The 24877-nt window shown below is 28.1% G+C and overlaps 2 protein-coding genes across 3 annotated transcripts in view; one reads left to right on the top strand and one right to left on the bottom strand.

Moving 5' to 3' along the window:
• LOC118067233 (uncharacterized) overlaps positions 1–22876 on the top strand; it is a gene marked incomplete at its 5' end in the record, with an annotated part of 43157 nt that extends 20281 nt beyond the window's left edge. The window contains 3 exons of the mRNA XM_035083875.1: positions 9605–9698; positions 16650–16959; positions 20516–22876. Of these exons, the coding sequence (XP_034939766.1) occupies positions 9605–9698; positions 16650–16959; positions 20516–20680 (569 nt within the window). The remainder of the gene's footprint in view (positions 1–9604; positions 9699–16649; positions 16960–20515) is intronic.
• A 13-nt stretch (positions 22877–22889) lies between these two features.
• On the bottom strand, positions 22890–24851 carry LOC118067225 (nudix hydrolase 6). 2 transcript variants are annotated; one of them, XM_035083864.1, is made up of 4 exons: positions 24550–24851; positions 23733–24044; positions 23427–23629; positions 22890–23327 (listed from the first exon to the last, which is right to left on the bottom strand). In XM_035083864.1, the coding sequence occupies exons 1-4, from the start codon at positions 24689–24691 to the stop codon at positions 23139–23141; spliced, it is 846 nt and encodes a 281-aa protein (XP_034939755.1). In that variant the 5' UTR covers positions 24692–24851; the 3' UTR covers positions 22890–23138. The 2 variants fall into 2 exon arrangements, with proteins under 2 accessions (XP_034939755.1, XP_034939754.1); XM_035083863.1 differs by having other exon boundaries at positions 22893–23327; positions 24487–24848.
• Positions 24852–24877: the final 26 nt, after the last annotated feature.

The raw sequence follows: 24877 nt of genomic DNA, 5'->3' as shown, positions 1-24877 counted from the left end.
GATTATTCCATTTTCTCAGTATTATTTAATGAATGATATAAAAATATTTTGAAAAAAATATTATTAAAATGAAACATGACATTATGTCTTCAAATCTAAACATCTCTGAAAGCCTTGAAGTACAATTTATTGAAATCGCTTCAGCTTTGGATGAACTTTAATATTTCGTTGAATTCTATGCCAAGTAGAAATATATGAAGATGTATGCTTTGGCACGAGGACAACTTTAAAGATCTCAGCATTTTTCACATGGAATATGATTAGAGATAATTAACTTTTCATTAACCAACCACATTTGTGTGCAACACAAACGTGTTTAGATATAAAAAGCACATTGTGTATATTTTTTTGTTATTTTTAAATGTTTAATTTTGTTAATAGTTTAAATTTTGGGAAATATAATTTCAACTGTTAAACTATTTGGCATATTTATGATTATCAGATATCTATGAAATCTATGATAAATAAATGAAAAATATCAAAAACAATCGAGAAACTTTTCCAGCACGTGGCTTGGACGTGTGACGGAATTTTACTGAACACGACTGAATTAACCATGAAGGTTCTAAATCAGATCGATTTTTTGCATCATGCTAATAGATAGAAGTCGGTCTGTTAAGTGCGGAAGTATCGAGGCTTCGATAATTAGAATTATTATTCGCAAGGAGAAATTTCACAATAGAGATGAATGGTTGATAGATGTTCAACATTCCACGTGATACTAGCGTGATGACAGAGACCGAGTTAATATATTTTACATTTACTCTTCACTGATTCATCTTGTTCTATTGTCTTACTAAAAAATATAAGCCTCTCACTACATATAGAATAAAAAAAAATTGATACTAGTTCAGGTATTAATTAAGAGCTTTTCCAATTTAATCTAAAAAAAGTTTTTTATAAAAAAATCCGATTAAAATATCTCTTGATAGCATAATCTTTTATTTCTTGTATGACAGGAATCTGACTACAATGTTTCTAAAATTTATCGCTTCACATAATATTAAAAGTAGATTTAAATAAGTTTACTGTCAAGACACAACTTTGGCCTCTAAGATAATAAACATCTAAAAATCCTTGTTCATTTTAACAACATTGCACAAGAAAGTGTTGTAAAATAAAACTCAGAAAATGCATTTTAGTTCAGTCAAAACGGTTTAAGAATTTCAAGTGGAGATTGAATGAAATTTTTCACAATGCATAGAGTATTTTTTATTTCAAAAAGTTGTAACATGCAATTAATACTAATTCGTCTTATGTATTTGGCATAAATGTAGCTTCCAATTTAGAAAAAAAAAAGCGGAACTTTAAAAATTTTATTTGTTAATAAACTACAGTCCAATGATTGAAAAACCACCGTACCTTCTGATAAACAATTCAATATTTTGAAAACTATTTATCACAGAGAGCTGAGACTGATCTTATTTTATATTTCACGAAAATCATTAAATGTGTGCAGTATATCTCAATTGACGACACGTAGTTTTTGTATTTTAATTTAAAAAAAGGTATTGTTTATAATGAAAAAGTACTATATAACATGTGGTCACAAATACTTTTCATACTCTGTCGTCACCTAAAAAAAAGTTTTAAAGCCAAAAAAATTTGAAACTTTGAACTTTTTTAAAACGTATTGATCACACTATTTGTATTTTATTTCTTGAATTTGAAAATGGTGTATTCTGTAAAAAAATTTATGGATTTCTTATCAGGAAGTTATTGTATTATCTATTCCTGAAAAGTAAAATTTTCTTCAATCTTCACGTTTTAAAGTATATGGAAGCATACTAACTAGTTTTTTTAGATGTTTAGATGTATTCACGTGCATGCAAGTATGCTTATATCAGCATTTTTTTGTTCATGATATTTCAAGAATAAATAAAGATATTGACTTAATACAGATTTCATTCGAAATATAATTAAGAAAATTTAAAAAAAGTTTAACAAATTCGGTTGAACTACTTTTTTACAAGAACAAAAAAAATGTAAAAAAAAATGAAATGATAAACCTTTCTCAATCAATCAAGAGATATCTTGAGAGATTTTACTCTTACAAGGCTCTACCATGTCTATACAATTTAGAGAATTATTTTTTCAGGTTATACTGTTTGAAACATAAATTTTCCCCTTTTTATGACATCAACATCATCTAATTTGTTGATACAAATTACATAGATGATTTCTTTCTTTATGCTCCACTATACCCCACCTAACTTTAAACATAAATATTTATTTGAAATTATACACTCGGCTTTTAATGAATTGTTTTAAGAAACTAGTTTCAGGAAAATAGCACTTTATTAACAAAGATTATCGCTACATATTATCATCTACACTTGGCGAACATTTTTATTTAATTCTAAAGGGGAGAGGATCAAGTGGGTAAAGTACAGTATTTCTTCCGCGAGAAAAATTTTGTTTCGAGCCGATGAATAGGAACAAAATTTTGCAAATAGATATGATTATTCCCATGGTATGAATATATTTTTTTGTCATATTGTCACGAAAATTTCAATTTTATTCTCAGTTTAGAAGTAGGTAAAGCGAGACGTTCTGCCTTGCAGCGTAGGATAACATGCGAGTAAAATCGAAGTTTACGTACGGGTAAGACAAAAATAGATTTTTCCTCATGCTCCCTCTCAAAGTTTGTTCCCTGTTTTCAGATTTCAAAGCGACGTATTCTACAGTAGAATCCCTCTAATGTTGCTCTCTCGCTAATGTTGACAGGATAATCCCGTTACTGTTAATTTGATTTTTCCCCACTATGATTTTTTACCATCCAATAGAATTCTACTTTTGCGGCGCGTACTTTAAATACAATTATTGCGGTTAAATCCGTGCACATGGATTCTTCAATCGATTTTGTATTCTGCGCATGCTAATGCGCATAGGAGAAAGGTAAGGCATGAAAAGTGGAGATAAAGGGGAATGTCAACATTAGCGAATGATCCTGGCCCGAATTGTCAACATTAGAGGGATTCTACTGTATCCCGCATAAAAAAAAATCGTCTTTGCGCATGTCCAGACGGGTGTTATCTTCCTCTGAGAGAGAGAGAGAGAGAATATCACTTTTCCAACCTTAAAACAGACAGTAAACTTTAAGTTTGGATAATGTAATGGTATAATAAAAAATAGTATGTTGGCCATGGAAGCAAAGTAATATATCCTTACCTGGATGTTGGCCACCGTTACTTTCGGTTCGGGATTGAATTTTACATCCAGTACAGGTCAGAATATCATGCTTTGCTCCTTTCGTTAACAATCTATGAATTTATTACATACATTCGTTCTATAAATATGATCATAACATATTAATTTCACAAAGTTAATGGAAATTTTTCAAGAGAAAATTTCTCATACGAGCAATTTCAAATCGCACACAGGTCAATTTTTTGAAAATGTACATTTCACACCAACTTATATAAAACTAACATGACTAATCACTGAAACCGTGTTATCACTTTAAACTCTTCTGACATTTGCACTTAAAACTTCCCATATTGGAAAACACGGCTTTTCATAAAAATAATTAAAAAATATTCTCTAATCTTTGACTATAAAGTCTTTTTTTGTTGCCGAAACTTTTTTCCGAATGTATCGTCTCTAAATTATATGCAATTAATGCACAGTCATCATTAAATCATCACGTTTGAATATATCATGACAAAGTTGATAATCTGACTCAAAGAATTGAATTACAATCCAACACAACAAAACTTTCATCTGAAGTAAAATAATATAAATATTTTGACGAAGTTCACTATGCGATTAGGAAGTAGAACAAGGTTTACGAAGATCTAAGATTAATAACTGAGCCATGCTGAGTAATGGTGGTTTGATGTAGTTGGTCTGATTCTTTGCTGAATATAGCATTCAATAAGTGGAAATGTACGTCAAAGAGGAAAAGAGATAAGAAAACATACATACGTCTCAAGCATTGCAGAACGTATTTTTACTTCCAAACCAAAATATTACAGTAAATGTATATAATATTATAGCTTAAAGCTTATTACAAGTAAACCAGAGGGTAAAATAAATTTATCCAGGACGAAAATGAAAGCATCACACACTCTAGTTCGTTGCTAGGTAACACGCTAAATCATCATTTGGGGTTGATGTACGCTAAAACGTTATTTCAGTAAAGTATATTTGATGGCTGGTTAAAAATGTTTATCTGTAACTTTTGATGCTAGTTAATACTCAATTGCATATATCATTTTAAAAATGTGATACATAAATAAATAATCTTGAATTGCTTTTTTATATTGACATGTTCACAATTCACATTTTATCGCAAATTATTTCAATTCTAGAGTATAGACGTACCGTTAAAATATTTATGTTTTAACGGATAAATATTATTTTATTTCATCTTTTATAAACATAGTGAACGTTTTTACTGCAATAATAAACTGAAAGCTGTTTTAACCAAAATAGATCCAATTGAAGGGTTTTTCGTTTTCTTCACTTTCTTATTATTCTCTTTTTCCTTTCCTTTATTTTGTTAACACCGTCTTCACTCTAATCGTAATTAGATCCATCCACACTTGCTCTCTCTAACCAAAAATAAATTATCCACTATTACTCCTTTACAATGTCACTTTTTTTTCATCATTCTTTCTTGAGTCTAGACTTTAAGATTATATGTATCAGTACTGACTTTATTTATGAAAAGAAAAAAACACACATTTTATATAATTATTACACAATATTGAGAACAATTAACTCAATAATAAAATAGAATTAAAAATTTATTACAGTGAACTATGATTAATTTGTTGGAGTTGGTTAATAGAATCGATCTTCATGTTTCTTTTTTACATATTTTTTTATGAGTGTTGAATTTATAAGACGCAATATGTTAAGAATAAAGAACAAAAGACGTTAAAAATAAATTTAAAAAAAGTAAATTCATGTATTATTAACTTAGCAAACCTTGAATGATTATTTTGAAACGAGTTAAAATCAATTTCATCGACCTTTATCGATTAAGAAATCATTTTGTTGACAAAGTTGTTTTTAAATAAAAGTAATTGTCTGTACAACAATGCAAATTGATAATAAACGATTTTTTTATTCAATTTAATATAATAAAACATTACCACTTGATAAGAACTATTTTTATCAAATCATAAATCATTTTATCCTTATTTAACTTTAAGAGGATGAGTTTGATTATTGAAAGTTAAATCAAATTTTATTTGACATCAAATGCAAGACAGCTGGTTTCATTTCATTCAAATTTTATTCTCGCTAGGCTTAACTATATCTAGATTTATTTATAAATAGAATATTATTACGTCAATACATCAACTGAATAGCAATATAAATCTTGATGAGTATTTTTATATATCTCTGGAGTTAATTCTTATTTAATCGTTATTTAATGCAAAGCTGAAAGCTATCTTAAACTACCTAAAAATCTTTTAGAGCTTCCATTTTAAAGATAGTCGACATAATTAAAAAAATAAAATTCAAATAAATCTAGATCATTCTCATGGAATACAATCTTTTCATTTTCATACATTTCAATTAATAAAATCTTGATGGTGAAGATACATACATTCTGAGGAACTTAAAAAGCATGATTAAGTTCAGGTTCACTTAACCTTTCTTTATAGAGTCGAGAACAATAAGCAACCTCGCCATTATAGCAACAACTATTCTTGCTTATCTGTTAGAATTTGAGTTATGTGTAACTGACTACCGAATATTGATGTAACAATATTATGCATTAATCTGCACAAATACCAAAAAGTCTTTTAATAAAAAAAAATAATCACCATAATGAATATGCTTTATTCCTTAGTTTTTAAGTTCATACATAAAATCAGCATCTCTTTTTATTAGTGTATTACTTGATAAAATTTTAATCAATTAAAAATGTAGGGTGAAATTGATGAAGCATGTGATAAGAAATTACCCAGATATTCAATATTGTAGTTAATGAATATAATTTCTCATTAAAATTATAAAGTCCACACTACTAATTCAAAGATTTCATAGACGTGTTAAAATGACACGCGTGAAGTGTATTCAATGTAAAATACCCATAAACAAACTATACATGCTTTGTAGAAGCTTTTTTTACATTTCATGACATTTATTAACAGTTTTTTAACTTATTGAAGAATTAATATTTTGAAAAATTGATTTTATATTTTAATTCCAAACGTCTTCCAACATTATTATTACAGTTTTACGATATTGGTATATAATAAGAAGATAGCTATGTAATTTCAAATAATTTAAATTAAGTGTCGATATTGTTAAATGTACATGAATAAACTATTGTATTTTGAAATCACTGTTTACATCTGTTTCAAAAATATGCTTTAATGAGCACACACATCTTAACTTTTAACGCACTTAAAAATATACTTATAGTAACTATAATGTTAATTAAATATACGAAATTATATTTAAATGTTTGAACCGTGTTAAAATAGTACACTTTTAAAAGTTGAATTATGTTGTAAGAATGTTTCGAAATAGAGGCACATTAAGACTTTTTTGAAAATCAGAAGAGAAACATTGTCATAATCAAACTGAGAACTATGTAAGAAGATTTTTTTAATTCTGAGAAAAATAATTTATTTATTTTTGTTCTGAAAAGAATACAATACCAATTGTACAATACTTTTCAAAGCCTCTTAAAATATTTTTAATAGTTTCAAAAAAGTTTAATGTATTACTATTTTGAACAAATCAGCGAATATTGAATGATTGTAAGTGCCAATCCAATTAAGAAAGTTACAATTTTATTTAAATAAAAATAAAAAATTGTTGTACGTCATTCTGCTGCTCAGCGATTTATATCACAAATAAAAAAGCTTTACGTCAATTGATTCATAGATGTTTAAAATTAAAAACCAGAAAATTATGCGTAATGATATTATGAAATTCTTTACTAGCTAACATTTTATGTTTCAACAATGATGAATTCATCGACCTCAGAACTATATATTTAAGTTCATAAATATAACAAAATAAAAACTTGAAAACAACATATTAATGATAGTATTTTTAGATTAATCTGAAGATAAAATTAATGTTAAAACTGTCTCAGGATTGTTGACATGTGTGACAGATGCTAAATAATATATAAATAATCTAGAAAAAATTCAAAATAATATTGTGATTGATAAAAGTTTATTTTGAACACTTGTGGGATTTTACATAATTGAATGTCGTAATAAGTCGTAGTAATATTTCGTTTTATTATCAATCCATTCTTTGCTTATCATAAAGTTTTTAAGTAAAAAAAAGTAAAACATATGTATTTAAAGTTTTCAATTTTAGTTTTATAAATATGGCTATAACTTACGCATAAAGTTAGCTGTTTTTATCATGGTCTGTATGAAAAAAATTCGAATGAAATCCCAAAATAATTTCATCAATGTTAATTATTTTCCTGGATACTAGTTTTTTAGTTTTATATATAAACAACATATATCAAGTCTTTCGAATTATCATTAAACAGAATAAAAAGTATCGAATAGGAATTCATTTTTAAAAGAAACAGTGAAAATTAGTTTCCCATTCTTGTTGAAACTATTCATTAGATTCCATAGATGGTGATAATTTTATTCTTTCTGAAAAAAAATGATTTCTGCTTTTGATGTATATTTGATAGCATAATAGGCCTCGTTCATGACATGGTATGCTTGTTCCTTTACTTTTTTCAATAAGAACAGTTATGATTATTAATAAATAAATTACATCTTATTCCTGAATTTTTTTTGCTATTTTCTTTATTTCTTACTTTCAATCTAAAATTTTAAAGAAAAATCATTACGTTATATGTTTGATTGAATATTGATAATTTTTCGTAAATTTATAAACTTTTTAAGAGTAATAAGAAACTTGGGCTTCGATATTTATCAAAATTATGTTAATGAACAGTAACTGTACTAACCCACATTTATGCTATTTTAAGTAAACAGTGTTTAAAACTTTATACAGGTTTACACTTTATTGCTAATATGTGCCTAGTTGTTGGTTGTCTTATTTATTTTATTATTTTTTGTAAAATAATTATTCATTGTAGTTAATTGAAACCATATTTGTAATGAAAAGTAATTATTATTTTCTTCTTTATTATAATGATTATCCTTTAATAAATCTATTAATTTTGAAATAATTTCAGTATTTTCGCAATGTGTGTAGTACTTTCTCGAACACTTTCAGGAAGAAAAAGTAAAACATTACTTTCTATTCTTCGAAAATTTATCCAGACTCTAATTATTTTTTGCAGTAACAAGAATCTAACCGTTTTTTTTGCATTGTTGAAAGATAGAAAAATATAATTCATTTACATGTGCATAAATACATTTAAAATCATATATCATTTCAAAAGTAAGCCAAAATGAATTTTAGAATCTCTAAGCATAAAGATACTATGTCATTCTTCACATCAACTATTAAATTGATTTTAATAATGTTTCTGATAACTAGAACGTTAGAAAAAATATTTCAAAAAATAAAATTATGCGAAAATAATACAGAGTTACAACTTTTTATTTTTTGAGTATAGTGTGTGTAAGAGTTCAGCTTACATAAAGTATATTTCTTTTTTTCACTCTTTCCTCTCGATGTAGGACAGAAATATTAATTCAAATCAAGACAATTATAAAAAGACTCCATATATATTATTATTGATTGCTTTATATTTTTATATAGAGCAATCGATCACATTGTTCAACAAATAATTAATCAGAAAAAGATGTGTAAATCTCTCAATTTAATCTTATCAAACAATCCATAAATCAAATAATTCTCTTTTGTTTTCAAAACTGTAATATCTTTAGAAAAATTAGTAAAAATGACTAAAAATGAGTGATTACTTACTAGCTATCAATGCTAGTGCAATTACTGATTCATTTAATATTAGACTCTGCTTTGGTGATCAGTAACTAGTTATGTGCTAATCTAAAATCATTTACTACAAAAGAGTACATAACATAAATATTTACAACTAATTTTCAAAACAGCATAAAAACGGCTACGTTTGGAAATAAATTTCGACAATTCAGGACCATTTATTCATTCAACTTCATTCGTATCGGGTTTTATTCAGTTCGTTCGGAATTGCCATATGTTACATGCCTGAACAAATCCGGGAAAGGAAGGTCACGACATGACTAACCTTGCCTTGGACTAGAGAATTCTGACTATGTGTAAATACTATCGATATAACCATGTATAATGCAATAAACTGACTAACTTTTGTTGCTTGCAAACAATAAAAAAATTATTCGAAATGAAACAACCTAAGACATTAGTCATATACATCATCAAGGACCAGAAGATTTATTTTTGCTTTTTTTTCTATCTTGAATTAACACCAATATATGTATATATCTTTCTCCCGGCCTCAATTTTCCTTCTTTCCACTTTTTGCATAACCCATACAGTCACTGCTAAGATTATCGTGATTACTTTGCGTTTATTATGTTTAAACAATTATTTTGTTTATTATATTTTTTATAATGAAAATATGTGATAATACTTTCGGTACATTCATAAATCATTTTATAATTTATTTAAACTTATCATCCATTAAATTGTTTCCTGTTTTTCAATAAGATCTTAATTTTTACAGATCCACCAATGGAGACACTTTACATGATTTGTGGAGTATTAATTGCCACAGCCTTAGTGGGTGTGATAATTATTCTCATTGCTGTTACCATCAGGTAAGCTTTCAAAATTTAATCAAGATATCATACTAAAATATTTGACGATTATCTTATAAATATTTATCGTAAAAATATCAACCAAGTTTGGATGGAATTGGCCCGTTTGTAAATACTATAAAAAAAAAACGTTCATACATTAATCACGTGAAAAAGAATTGTGCATTTAACAGAATGTGTGGCGAACGAAAAGAAATCAAAAATACGTAAAAAAACAACATACGATAATGAGTTAATATAAGGAAAAAAGTTTAATGATTTTGTAAGCTTTTACACACTTTTACAGGTGATAAAAAATTTGATACTACAATCGAAAAAACAATAAAAACTGTATTACCATTAATAATAAATTAACTTGGGAAATTTTTATATATGATTTTAGGTAGATTAAAAAGCTTCTAAATTTAATACTGAGTAGTATTTTTGGCTGCACCTCAATTGCGGACGAGGCCCAAAAATAGTGTAATAAAATGTCTCAGTTGCGGACAGGGTCTTGACCATAGTAGTCTCAATTGCAGACGGGGTCAATTCGAAAATAGTCAGGTACCAAAACAGAGTAAAGAATTAGCCGTGCCTACAAAATTGTAGAAATTGGCAAGTTGATTCTGCTCTCAAACACTTTTGGGGGAAGGGGGTCTTACAGAAAGTGAGACGTTTCTACAAAATTGTAGAAATTGGCAAGTAATCTTCGAACCAATAAGCATTACTTATTTTACCTACTCCTCCCTATTTTTAGATTTTTGTACCTAGTAGGCGGAGATGACATTTAAGACAATGATCGCAACCTGGATGGACCCCGTCCGCAACTGAGACGGTTTATTGCTTTTCGTCCGCAACTGAGAAACAGCGAATTGACAATCATCACACTCAAGGATGAATTGATAGTAGCATGTATTGTTTATCTAGAGAATTTAAATCAAGACTAAATATAAACAGAAACTTTAAAGAATTATTTTTAAACACATTATATCTACGGTTTATAATAAAGAATCAAAATATTTTTCTTAAAAATTAATACGATCGTCTCTCGTTAGATTCAGCTTATTATGAATTAAAATAAAAAACGTCATGAAACTTGACGGACAAATTAACTAATGAATAACATTCATGAATAATTCATACACTTCTTGAGGAAAGAAAAAAAATAATTGAAGGAAAAATAAATTCCCTAGAATCATAACAAATCTAATACTCACCAGAAGAATCTTTTTCTTGTTAATCTTTCATATACCCACTACAATAATTCAAAAAAAGTACTCACTCATGTATGAAAAATTTCAAAATTGAAACAATCAATTAATAAATATTTCTAAAAAATGTTTATATTCCATGAAAAATATATAAATACTTGAAAAATCTGGAACAAACATTGTTTTACAAAGTCTATATCCAGCTGTTCGAATTGAAGACACGCATCGATGTGTTCCACCTTTTTCTTTGACAGCTTTGACACCACGAGACTACCAAAGTAACATGTCTATTTGTTATCTTTACTATATCTCATACTATTTCTGTTGAAACAATATTACTTATATATAGTATATAATTCCTTTTTTTATTCGTACTACAAGTGATACTATTTAATGTAAAAAAAAGAACCATTTCATTTACGAACAAGATGAATTAATTAATTACAAAAACAAACATATACAAATGTAAATTTACATAGAAATGTTTCTGTTAATTCACATCTGGGAATCAAGCCTTGTCTTTGGTAATTCCAACAATAATTCTTAGAATGAAGTTTTCAAGATAATCCAACCAATTTTTGAGGAAGTGATAATATTGAACTATCTATATATTAATGACGTAAAATCAAGAAGCTGAAAAATCGAATATTAATCACCAGTTTCAGTGAATTAAACACTTGAAATATAGACTATAAATATTCTACTAATAAAATATAAGATCATAATCTCTCTCTCTCTCTCTCTTCATAATGAACGATCGCTATAAATAATCAGAGTATACGTCATCTTGATCAATATCATGCAACTCAAGGAAGAAAATTTTTTCTTAATACTCCGGAAATTACCTCTCACACTTTACTGCTTATTTGCTGTAATGCATTTCCAAACTTATTATTGTAGTTTAACTATTTTTAAACGAGTATAAAAAAGAAAAGTTCACTGTACTTATTGATATTTTAACAACTTAAGAAAAGGTGAATTCTCATTGATGTAAATTCTGTTATGAATAAATATCAAACAACTTACCTTTAAACTTTTAGCTGTTAATTACAAAATCGATTTTAATTTTCGTGTCGCATGTTTTATAGGTCATCTTTAGAGTTTAAAGTATTTTTTATTTAAAGATAAAAATTAAAATAGTAACACAATTTTTCCACGCTCCATTTCAGGAAAGTTGTATTTTGTGCACCGCAGAACTAAAATATAACTTGAAAGTGAAATAATTGTCGGAGTTACAAGAAATTGTCTTCATACACTGCAAATCCGAGCTGTTCTACAATGAATATACACTTGGGGTCATTAATGCTGTGTTATTTTGGAATAGTAGAATCATATGAATAATCTTTAAACAACTGAACGGCATTGATGACACAAAATGTTCAGACATGTTTTCGATGCTAAATTTCATAAACAAACTATAGATTTTCGATCAGAAGGGCGGAAAAAATGGCTATGAAGTTGTATAATTTATGTATAACAATTCAACATATAACATATTTAAACTACGTTATGTTAACACCCTCTAAATTTACAGATACTAATTGATTTTTTTACTTTATACCGAGCAATATGAGAAATATAGGTATAAATTGCTTTATTAATTCATCGATAAAATATATGTATAATTCAACTTTACGCAGGAATACTAGAAATGAAGTATTTTATTTTAGTAAAAATCCACCTAAATAAAACAAAATATTTTTTGCTACGTCATTTGATTGCAGTTTTTATTCCGTGATAATTACAACAAAATTATAATAATTCATTGATATACCAGCATCATTTAAGATTAGAGATTTTTTTCTATTTTTCATTCTGATAAACAATGTTGTTTTTTAAACCAATAATAGATGGTTTATGTGTATCATAGTTTCATGTTATTATCGATATTTATTCTGAACGCTTTTTTTATAATCATAGAGAGTATTGTTTATTTCAATTATGAATTCATTAAATAAAGATTCCAATCAAGTGAATTGCACTTTGATACAATCATACCAAGTAGTTGACAACGTGTTGACTTAAAATTATTTTTTCCTTAATGAATGCTTACTTGTTTTATGCTATGAAATCGTACAAGAAAAAACAAATCAATTCAAAATCAACTCTTGAATACAATTGTGCTAAGTTCAACAAATTCAACTTATTTTCTACCATTAAAAAAAAATTCAAAATAAACAATTTGATTTATTTAAATGAACTTTATTTTATTAGAAATAAATTTTTACGAAAGTAATAAATATTATTGCACACTACCTAATTTATTCTACGTAAATATGTTATTTATTCCGTTAAACTTCTTTAAAGATTTGATCACTTTGAATTATAACCTCTATGCTTTTCCTAGACACTACAATCTAGAGATTGAGTTCAAATAATCTACAAAAATTCTCATAGTCCTTCAGGAAAGTTTACTATAATAAGTACAAATTGTAATAAGTACAAAATTTTCTATTTCTTTTACAGTGAAAGTTCTGCTCAATGGAAGTTTACTATATCATCATACAATTTTATGTCTAAAAGCAGATAAATTGTTTAAGGGCTCATCAAAATTCCATTTTTCATTCTCTAGCAAGATAACGGTGTTCTGCACAAATCTCATCACACATAATACATTTCTACAAAGTTTCAAAACTACGATTCAGGGACTAAATTGTTAGAAACAATAATATAATATTTTCAGACTTTAAGTAGACAAACAAAGATTACACTATAATCTTTGATGACCCACGCGAATAATGTGCAGGATGTTCCCAACACTAAATTCAATAATTACAATAGCTAATTCTGAAAAAAGGATGCACAGATTACTTTATTGTATTTCATAACAGGTAACTTATGTACTTACTTCTTAGACCGGATATTCTACCACAGACCCTTACTACCTGGATCATCCTTTTTATGTACTCCCCGTCCTCCGAATATAATGGACAATAAAGTAATTTTTAAATTTCAAGTCTACTAATATTTAGTCATTAAAAGTGCAATATTTTTCAGCATTGTATTTAATGAATGAGGATAGAAGCTTCAAAATCAATGCCATGAGTCACAATGATGATGAGATCGATTTTTTGATAATAGCTGATAAAAGTATATCATTAATTGGCAGCGTAATGATAATGAAAATGTAAGATATAATTAGCAATGATGTATTATAAATTTCAGTAGAAATGGTTGATGTAATATCAAAGTTGTACCTTAATTAAATATAAAAAGAAAAAAATTCATAGCACGATCGATTTTATGAATTGTTTTACTTTTTTGGGTCAAAAACAAATATACTATACTAAGGTCAGCAGGTATATTTTAAGCTATAGTAAATATTTCTTATTTCAATTTATTTTTTCTAAAAATAACCCCCGACAGCTATTAGAGTTATTGTCGACGTCTATATTTGTAATAGTACTTTAGCGACGTCGCAGTTATTATTTCCTTTGGTGACCAAGAGGTAATGTCATAAACTGACTGTTAAGAGGGTTTATCCAGCCTAATGGGAATTCCTACCCTTAGTATATTATACATTTACGAATACTAAAATAGAACAGGCAATGAATCCCTCAGGTAATCATATATATTATGTATAGATAAAACAAAAATAATAATACATGTCTGTTTTATTAACTTTACACTATGTATTCAAATATTGAAAGTAATTTTGAAAAACATTTCTTTCGTTATTTATCAAAAAAAAATGATTACGTTATGTTAAAACTAATGATGTATACACAACATAATAACTCCTTCTAAATATTATCATGTAAAATTGGAAAATGAGAAATAACGACGAAAATAAATCCAATTTGAATATGATAAGGTCCTTGTCATTTTCTAATGAGAATTCTTTTTTGTTTGAATAAGTTAGTAATTTCTTATAATTTAATGTTCTATCTATTCTTCGTTGAAAGTTTTCATAATGAATTCATTAGAGGAAACTCAAGTTTCCTCTAAACATAATAATTGTCTGAGAATTTTTCACGGATTTATAAAATGTTATGCAAAATTCATCTGATACTTTTAATCATTAAATCTATTATTGTTAGAGAAACAATATCGTTAAGTATTAATTATATCAAAATAAAGTAATACTTGAAACGATGATGAAGTCTATTTTCGAAGCAACAACTCTGGTTAAATTACGGGACGATTAAATAGAATAAAAAACGAGTTATTGGTGCGTCGCAAATATAGATTACACCTTGTGAAATGTATCTCACGTCCGGTTATTATACAAGTATTCTCAACTACATTATTTAGCCTTAAAAATAGTATGTTAAAAATTACAAGTTCATTACTTTCATTAAGAAGATTATTTTATATTATACTCCAAGCACTTAATAGATATTCACTCTAAAATAAATTTAATGTGCATGTCTATAGTCTATTACGTACTACTCTAGCTTCAATATACATATACCTTCACTTGAATATTCCGGAAAAATTTCTGAAAATCATCTTGTGTTTAAGTCAAGAATTCATAGGAATTAAAAAAAAAAATTTTAACAAAGTTCAGTTTTGCATCGTTGCCGCCGCAAAATATGAGAACCTTCTTCGTGTAAATCCAGGCTATCTGGCGTCTCACATTTAACCCAAACAAATAAAAAAGCAATTCAAGAGAACATCCATCGTGTGAATGGAAATTATCATGTAACTTTTCTTTACTTCGTAAACTCCAAAAACCACAACTTTTATTTAAATTTTATAAATATCGGTAGTATTTTAAATATTTAATTGAATGTAAATTGCGCATTAATCATCATACGATAAATTGAAGTAATATCTATAAAATGCAGAAAAAGCATACATAATATAATACGTATAAGCGTTGCTGAGGCGAAAAACTTTTGACCATTTGAACAAAAAGGCATTGGGTTGCGCGCGCATACTCATTGGCCGTAAACTTATTGCTTCAGCCAATGGAACATAAGTAGAGTTGTGACGTCAGTAGTGAGAATATAAAGAGCCAGTTGCCAGAGAGTCGGAGTTTAGACGCAGTCACGTCAGTGCAGGCGATGAATGCCTATACGGCATTAGTCGACGTTGATAACTACCGTGTTAAATTTGTTACAGCTCACATTTAATGTGTGAGGGCAGAAGATTAATTATCGGTATTTACTTTCGACGCGACTTAGTTCAATTTATTTAATTAATATTTCATTAAGTTGTTGTTAAGTAATACAAAAAACCACAACTAAAATAGTGTGCAGTTCTTTGTATCTCACAACTGTTCCCAAGATAGACCAAGGATTATTAAAACTAGTCAAGATCATTCGGAGAGTATTTTCAAAGTTCGTGAAACTGACAAGGAACTCGGATAATCTGAATGAATACTTAAATAAATATCATAATAGCTTGACCTTAGTGAATATAGCGTGATATTTATGTAATAACGTGATTGTTAGCCAAGTGATTTTAGAGTGTGGTATTAACAAAAGTCTTGAATGAAAGTTAATAATTAAACTGTTATCCTGATTTAACTTTATTCTGAGTGGTTATTCTATTATGGAATCAGAAGCTTAGACTTCAACGATTCAGTTCTCAAGAGCGTGAGAACTCATTAACTCTCTTCTCGTGAAACATCTCCTTTAAATTCAATAAGAGTCCAATTATTTGTTTCTATTCGAGTGTCTGAGTCCTCGAGTTAATCGAGGATTCGCTACAACGGCCTGAAAATTCCATCCAAACTTGCAAAAAAGTTTTCGCGCATTTACCGCAAAATGGTCGGGAGCAACGGAACAATGATTGCCATCCGACTTGTTCGTAGCAAACTACGGAAGAGGGAGGACCATGCCAATGACCAAGTCAATGCAGAACAGCCAGCAGTGGTACAAACAGCTACTTCGGCTACTACCAACATTTCAGCAACAACCACTGATCAAATGTTGAGTCAGGATATCCGTAACAATGGCATTGTTAATCCTGCAGCTACAATAACAGCTACAGAAATGAATGGTATCACTGATGGCAGTACTACAGTTATTACGGAAACTACTGAACAATTCGTTTGGCAATTTCCACCACCTTATCCACCACCACGTACGCCTCCGCCTCAATATGCGCTGTACAATGACCAGGTATTTATTTATTATTATTATCATTATTTCAATATCTTTGTTCAGTACAGTGTACGTTTAAAACAACTTAGTTTCAAGTCTAAATTTTAAATATTGAATTAAAATAAAAAGCTTGAAATGATCTTACACTGTACTGGAAATACTTTGAAAATGTTTTGGACTTTGAGGAAACTTGTTCGCAGGAAAAAAAAACCTTCAATCTTTTCATCAGAAGCTGTTTGATTTGTTTACTTATAACATCTATTAAAACATGTATAGTAGCACTAGGAATAGAATTGAAATGAAACGGTTCTAGTATTTTACATAGTCACAAAAATTCAATATTATATGATAAAAACAGTAGTGAGGGTAAAAGCATGTTAATAAGACGAGTGATACGCCAAGTATATCAAGTGTAAATACAAAACATTAAACATCACACATTTTCGGAGTTACACGCGTCACTCTCTCACTTAAAAACATTTACTTCTCTTGTTTTAAATCTGTAAGTTAAGTTTACTTTCATCATACATTTAACCGAAGTCGTGGACAAACCTGACATATCATTTCCAACTAATGTGATTTTCGTAGAATGTCATTTTTTTATATTGAGGAAAAGTATTAAAGTGATTTAGATAATACAGAAAAATTGATCACTTGGTAATTTTGAATCGAAATCTTTTCACAAAATATCTTAAAATTCCCTGAATTTTATCGTTTATTATAATAAAAAAAATAAGCTTTTTAAATAAAAAAAATTTTCCGTCTCTGATTCATCGTTTATTTTTATCAAGTATATAGTTCTAACAAAATAAAAACTTGTTAAATCCACTAATTAAACTCATCGTTTCTCACTAATTTCATTAGACATTTTCATAAGCTTTACAAGTGTTGAAAATATAAGTTGTAGATTCATTTTCAATATTAATTGATCAAGGCTAAAACCATGTAAGTTGGTTTATGAAAGTATATTAATATAATATAACAAATGAATCTTAATCATACATTGAGTAGCGTAATTTATAATAGATAGTGAGAATGTTGAGATGGAAAAAAATTATAAACAATTGGCGAGATTGTCGAGTTTAAAAATATATTCTAAAAAAGAACTGCTACTTTACTTGAATGATGCACTTTAACATTATTCAATCTATCATGCAAGCATTACTATTGTTATCTTTTCACTATTCCATGCTCTACTTGTTAGCTAAATAGGTTGACTTGGTTTCGATTTATTCCGGAACAATATTTTTCGAACTGACTTGACGTCGAAACAGTATAGTGTACTCGGAGTAGTATATTTCTCAGGAAGATGCGTAATGTTTTAAAACTATTGCTTATTTTGATGTGAATTTCAGGAAAAACATTCATTTGTGATAAATGAATTATTTTTTTCTTTTATGTTAAAACTTGAGTAGTTTTTTTTTTCATTCTTTTTACGAGAAACATGAATGTTTTTATAATAATTTAATAGCTAAAAATTAAAAAAAATTTTCATTTCATTACTAATAGATAACAGATAAAAATATATATTAATATTTTTTTAAGCGATTTATTTATAGAAGATTATTAATAAATCTTTATACAACTCGTTGATAATATTTTTGTCTCTTACATAATGTAAAAATACTAATTAACATTTTGCACAATTAAATGAAAAGATACATTATCTGAACTTGAGAGAGATGATTTATTTTAAACTTTTTTTGTCTACAATATTTTCATATTAACTCCTATATTCGCATTTCAAAACACGATTATAACTGTGGTCAAAAAAAAATTCAATAATAATACGCAGCTACCATACGTTTAGCAAATACTTTATTTTCACTGTCCTCGACGATATATTCAAATGAACTTTTACTCAACCACGATAATTTTAGAATGATGAAAGATTATCTATTTAAAAATTCTCAACTACTGTAAGAAACAATTTTTTTTTTAAATTATGGAAAAGATCTATGTATAACAATAAAATTTATCCGTAGTTGAAAATGACATTAGTTATTTCTTTGTGTCAATTTCTTGGTGACCATGACCGCTCATCTTTTTCCGTATGGCTAAAAATTACTCAAAAGAAATGAATCGAACAGTCTGTTCGTTGTCTCGTCAGCATGTCGCCATCGACGATTTCAAAGTCCAAGGAATTGGCTCCTTGCCATGGACACTTGTATCCCGGTCACGAGCACGGGGAATAGAACTGTTGCCACTATAAACGGCGGTGCGTGGCCACTTTCGTGCCAAGTCGCCCTCGACACAACGCTAAATTTGGTGTGGGTGGGCGTGCGGATACCCAGCAACGAAGACAGTTACTAACCGACAGGACCCCAAACGCGGCAGCTGCACCACCTTCTCTCTCTCTACCTTATACTCACTATACAATATATTCTCTCCTATTCTACTTATATTATATACTTACATTACTCAACCTTTATCTCGTTTTACTTTGGCATCACACCCAGATAAATTCCGCTCCGCCTTTTACTTGTTATAGCAAAGAGTAAGACCTGCTTTTATGTAGAGAAAGGCCTTAGGAAGCGTTAAAATATCTGCTCAGCCTCGTAAATTTTGCCCACATATCGACATCATTCCTTTAAAACAGTCTAGTAAGAAATATATTGCCGAAATTAGGAAAATTTTACATACGAAAAACGTAACAAGGTATCAGGACATGCAAACCATGATCAATTCCAATCACGAGATTGTTCTGACTTCAAAGTCTATGTCATTTTCACTTCCGTATTGAATCCCGGTAACGGTATTAATAAATGAATATTTTAAAAGTCTAATAATTTATTTTCAAGGTTTGATATAATGAATGGATGAAAAGAAAGTTTAATGAAGAATTTAAATAATTAATTTTCACCTTATTAGTTTGCCTCAAATCAAATAAAATTATAAAAATTCAACATTATGAATTAATATAAAAATATTTGAGTTCAAATAAATTCATATTGTTTTGAAAACATAAATAAATAAGATCGATTTTAAGTCACTTAGTGTGATGAGCATAATTTTGATTAAACAAACATTAAGGTGAATTAAAATGCGTATAATTAAAATAGTAAATACGTCAATATACCTATATAATTGCAGAAAAGTATATATTACAAATAAATCTAGTGCCATTTTTACTTTCAATATGAAAAATTCAGCATATTCTCAAGTTTCTGGTGAGTTCAATGACCAAAACCCAACGATGCCGAGGGAGTTTTATCGATCTTAAAACGACGTCGTCTCGTCTAGGGAAGTTGATGGATATAGTGAATAGTAGGGTGATTTCATATACGACTTATAGCAATGGTAGATTCGTAAAATACTAGGTTTGTGTATGAAAGACAAGCACCCTTCAGATGTTGGTGAGATTTAAATATTTTATCGTATATACATATAAAAAATTGGGGAGAAAAATAAACCGATAGTAGTGTGAGAAATGAGATTTATCCTTCAAAAGGTTGATAAAATAAAGAAAAGAAATTTCCTCAATTCCTAGAATATTTACAACACCATAATATTATTCTATTTTTATACTGATTGAACCAACTATATTATTAATATTGTTTTTTTTTTTTTTTAGAATACGCTTGTACACGGTTTGGAGTCGGATCGGCCTGGATTTGCCAAAGGCATTCGTAAGAACCTCGGTGGACGCTGGCGTCGGCTAGTAAAAAAGAAGAATACAGATACATGTGCCATTCCTCCTGAACTAAAGGATCAGCTGAAAACAATTTACGTTTATTGACCTGGTGACTGAGCCCGTCTATCAGACTTGGATCATCACATTTTATCTATGGAAGCCTTCCACTCAGTAATCAATGCTTTCCTTATTGTAAGATAGTTATACTATAAGAAGAATGACAGTTTGGATATGAAAAGGATGAATACTTTTTTGGCCGAGGAGAGAAAAAAAAAAACATTGCAGAAGATGTAGAAAAAAAGTAAAAGAATGTATGTGAGATAGAATGAGAGAAAAAAAGGGAGAGAATGAAGAGTTCAATGGTCTCGTGAGACGAAAAAGAGTAAAAAAGATATGTGTGCTGCTATTCGTAACCACGAGGGACTTGAGGCACGCCCTTTAGGTGAGCGTTACACGCCGTATTCGGTGGAAGATGAAAGAAGAGATGAAAAAGACATTGAAAAAGGACAAGCCTCTAGCATCCGCTGGTTCCACATATCGATTCGTTACCTTCTCGAGTTTTATTTCTACTGGCTCTTAATTGTTAAATCATGAACATAATTTTACACTCAGGAACCACAATTAAATTGTCTTGATAAAATTATGAAAATTGATGTAAATTAAAAAATAGTGCCTTCTCCACGAGCCGCTGTCGACAAAAAACGTTTAAGCTATGCACAAATAAAGATTATTATTACAGAAATTGAGATTAAAACTATGTAAATTTTTTTATGGAAGCGAAAACGTTACATGTGGCGACATATGTTCAAAAGAACTCAATGAGACTGAAGATGTAAAGATGTACGACAAAACGAGTTACCTCGTAGCTTTTGTGTACGTTTTACACAATTATATAGATTAAAATTAAAAAACTGAATTACGAACTACTGGTATTATTTGGATGCTTGAATTATAAAGGACTGCAGTCTTATATATTTAGATTTAATTTTTAATTTATATAATATTTCTCAATTATTACTATGATTATAATAATTATTTATATAATATTATTATTTTATTTTTTATTTTAAAAACTATTGGGTAATTCCATACATATTAACAACATCACTTCATAAAGTTTCAGTCAAATAATAGTTTATAAAATAGAGTGAGATAAATATTTTCCTATATATTTTTGTATGATTTAATTCAATAATTGAAACAATAGTATTGAAATAAAAATAATATGATTCTGTTTTTCATGTGGAATTACCCGTTTACTATTACACATTGATTGAAATACAAACATCATTACTCATTTGTGTCCAAATAATTTACTTTGTACAACTAGCAGTCCTTTTATCGTTTGTATATAGATGTACAAAGCAATAAGCGCATACCACTTGTATTCTGGTAATATATTAATTCAAAAGATGTGTATGTGAATTGTCAAAACATTATGTACGTGAGAGAGCTATCCAAAATTTTTTACATGTCACGTCTGCAGAAATACGCGGGAGTGGTATGTTTTTAATCGACCAATGATGCATCTCGATGACGTTTGATATTCAGTTTGATATTCAGTGATAAAATGAAATTGAATTTGCTGTGAATTTATTTGTCATTATAAACTTGTATAGTATTTGTTAAAAAAAAAAAATGCATCATCGGTAAAGTGAATTCTCAGGTTGATTTCAAATGTAGTTACGTGACGATGGCTCATATTGAGCTTTTAGTAATTTCTTTTCTCTCAATTTTAGTCAAATTGTTTTACTGCTAATAAAGTCTTTTAATTTTTTTATATGACAGAGATTGTATTCAGTTGATATGCTTTAATAGTTTTATAATTTAATGAACATTATTTTCGAATAAATGAGAATTCGTAACTTTAGATATAAAAATCAGAATGGAAAAAAAATTTGAAATTTAATGAAAATGTCATCTTTACAAGTATTCAGATAAAATTGATATTTTTTCACAAAAAAGGTATATTTAAGTTGAATGAATTTCCTTTGCTGTAAATACTAATTTAAGATTCGTTAATATTAAATAATGATTCATTAGATACCATAGTTGAATGAAAAAAACCAACGATGTGCCTACACGACATATCTAGCATCAATATATTGTGGTGTTTGTTTTATAATGATTTCTTTATAAAATAAGGCTGCGTTTTCACTACCTAGTCACTTATTAATGTTATCAAAACGAACTAAAATGTAAAAAATAATGTTTAACAATAGAAACGATATCCTTCGCAGCTCTCATTACTTTGAATATCATTCGATACTAAAATTAAATAAACTATACAAAATATATATGTATATTAAATCTTTATTTTTCCACAAGACTCCATTCCTAAATTATTATTCTCTAAAAATATTTATCAATCACTATTTTTCTTAATTAAAGCATTATCATTATATCAAAATACTATTTAAAATAAGTAAGTATTTAATTTTATATTATCTTTTGGAGTATCTCTTACAAGATCCTTTTAATTCCGTACATGATTTCTATTGAATTTATATAAATATACATATACATACTTTTAATTGTAATTTAATTTGATTTCAATGTATTGTTAATTATTAATGGGTAAATTTTTTTCATTTTCATGGGTTATTGCATAAATCCAAATTGGTTCTGTAGTATTTGGACGTTGACCATGAATTAATCCAATTTCTATGTGTTTATCCATGCACTCAATCATTTTTTTAGCAATAAAACGATTTAATTTATGAACATTCGGATCCTGTGCATAGTCATCAAGCTATATAAAACAATAAAAGATACTTATTATTTATTAATCAGAATGCTTCAAAATAAGAATCAATCATAAGTTTGTACCAAAATAATACATAAACTGTACCTTCATCCATGTGCATTCTGAAATTTCTTGACTACAATTCTTTATCTCGAATGTTTCTGGTTCTAATCGAGCAATGAAGTAAACATCACTGCATCCAAATGCATAACCATGAGCATGTCTAAATCCTACTAATGATTTAAATTTAGCTATTATTCCAGTTTCTTCTTGTACTTCTCTTTCAATTGCTTCCGGAAGTGTTTCACCTGGAATATTAATTTTTTTAATTAATTTATTTTCCAATAATATTAATAATGTTTTTTTTCTACATTTATTAATAAGCTACATAACTTTTAAAATTGTTCATACCTGGTTCAACATAACCACCTGGAAGTTTCCATTTAATTTGATTGGGAGCTTGATTCGCATGTTTTTCTTTAATTATTAATACCTCATTAGTTTTTTTATTTATTACAAACGCTCCAATACCAATATTGGTGTGAGCATATGGAGGAATATTCTTATCAGACGTCAAGCATCGATATAAAACAACGTATTCTTCTTTGGCATGATGAAAATAAAATCCCTCTTTTACTAAGTGTGGAATCCAGTCTGCATTTAATCGATCCACCCTAAACCATATGGTTTTTCTATTTGCATTTATCCATTCCATAATAGATGCTGAAAAAATAACACATACTTTATTATAAAACAAGTACAAATCAAAGTAATTATTTAACTACTTTTTACTACTAATTAGTAATGAAAAGAAATTAATTCAAATATAAATACTGTTTTGAAATTTTTTAATTATTACAAAAAAAAAACATCAAATCCTTATAAGTTAAAAGTACATACATTCTATGATACTTCATTCAAATAATCAGCATAACTTTTTTACTTATCATATTTTAGTTTAATTTTATTTGACTTTGAAAACGATATTTTATTCTGAATACTGATAATTCAAACTTATTATCAATTATTCAAGTCTTTTATTTATTATTTAAAATTACATTTTAATTTTTTTCAGTTTTTTATCTGAATTTCATTTATACAAAACAATTGATTCAAATTTCGCGCGATCAGTGTACATCATCCCCACACATGCTTTTTAACGTACTTTGGAGCCGATTGGCAACCCGATCAGCTGAGCACGGTTCCTTAGTAGAATCAACAATAATACCATTATGACTGTCTTGAACTCCAGTGAAACAAACGGTTTTATCCATTATGGAACTACTATTTCTGTAATTCAACACCACTATTTCAGTTTTATTTTTAATACTTTTCACTAAACGAACTGCTTGATATGAAAATGCGGCCATTAAAAGCACTGCAGAGCATACTTTACTCACACTATTACAAATTTATTAGTTCAACATCTTATATTACTCATTTATTCGAGAGTCCTTGATATTGAATGTGTATTCGCATCCTATTGATGTACATATATGCACACATCAATGTGTTTCAACACCTTCAATGTCATTCTTATTAAACGGTATATAGAT

This window comes from Chelonus insularis, unplaced genomic scaffold (genome assembly GCF_013357705.1).
Source record: "Chelonus insularis isolate UGA/USDA-ARS -01 unplaced genomic scaffold, ASM1335770v1 contig_370_pilon, whole genome shotgun sequence".
NCBI classification, from domain to species: domain Eukaryota; kingdom Metazoa; phylum Arthropoda; class Insecta; order Hymenoptera; family Braconidae; genus Chelonus; species Chelonus insularis.
Note: the sequence above shows the minus strand (reverse complement) of the source record. Positions and strands in the feature narration are given on the sequence as shown.

What these genes read in the sequence shown, in the direction of transcription:
- LOC118067225 (XM_035083863.1), bottom strand. Translation starts at nt 24,691, where the DNA reads ATGGCCGCATTTTCATATCAAGCAGTTCGTTTAGTGAAAAGTATTAAA. An exon ending in GGTTGCCAATCGGCTCCAAA is followed by an intron (nt 24,045 to 24,486) that starts GTACGTTAAAAA and finishes TTATTTTTTCAG; the next exon opens with CATCTATTATGGAATGGATA. An exon ending in AGGTGGTTATGTTGAACCAG is followed by an intron (nt 23,630 to 23,732) that starts GTATGAACAATT and finishes TTAATATTCCAG; the next exon opens with GTGAAACACTTCCGGAAGCA.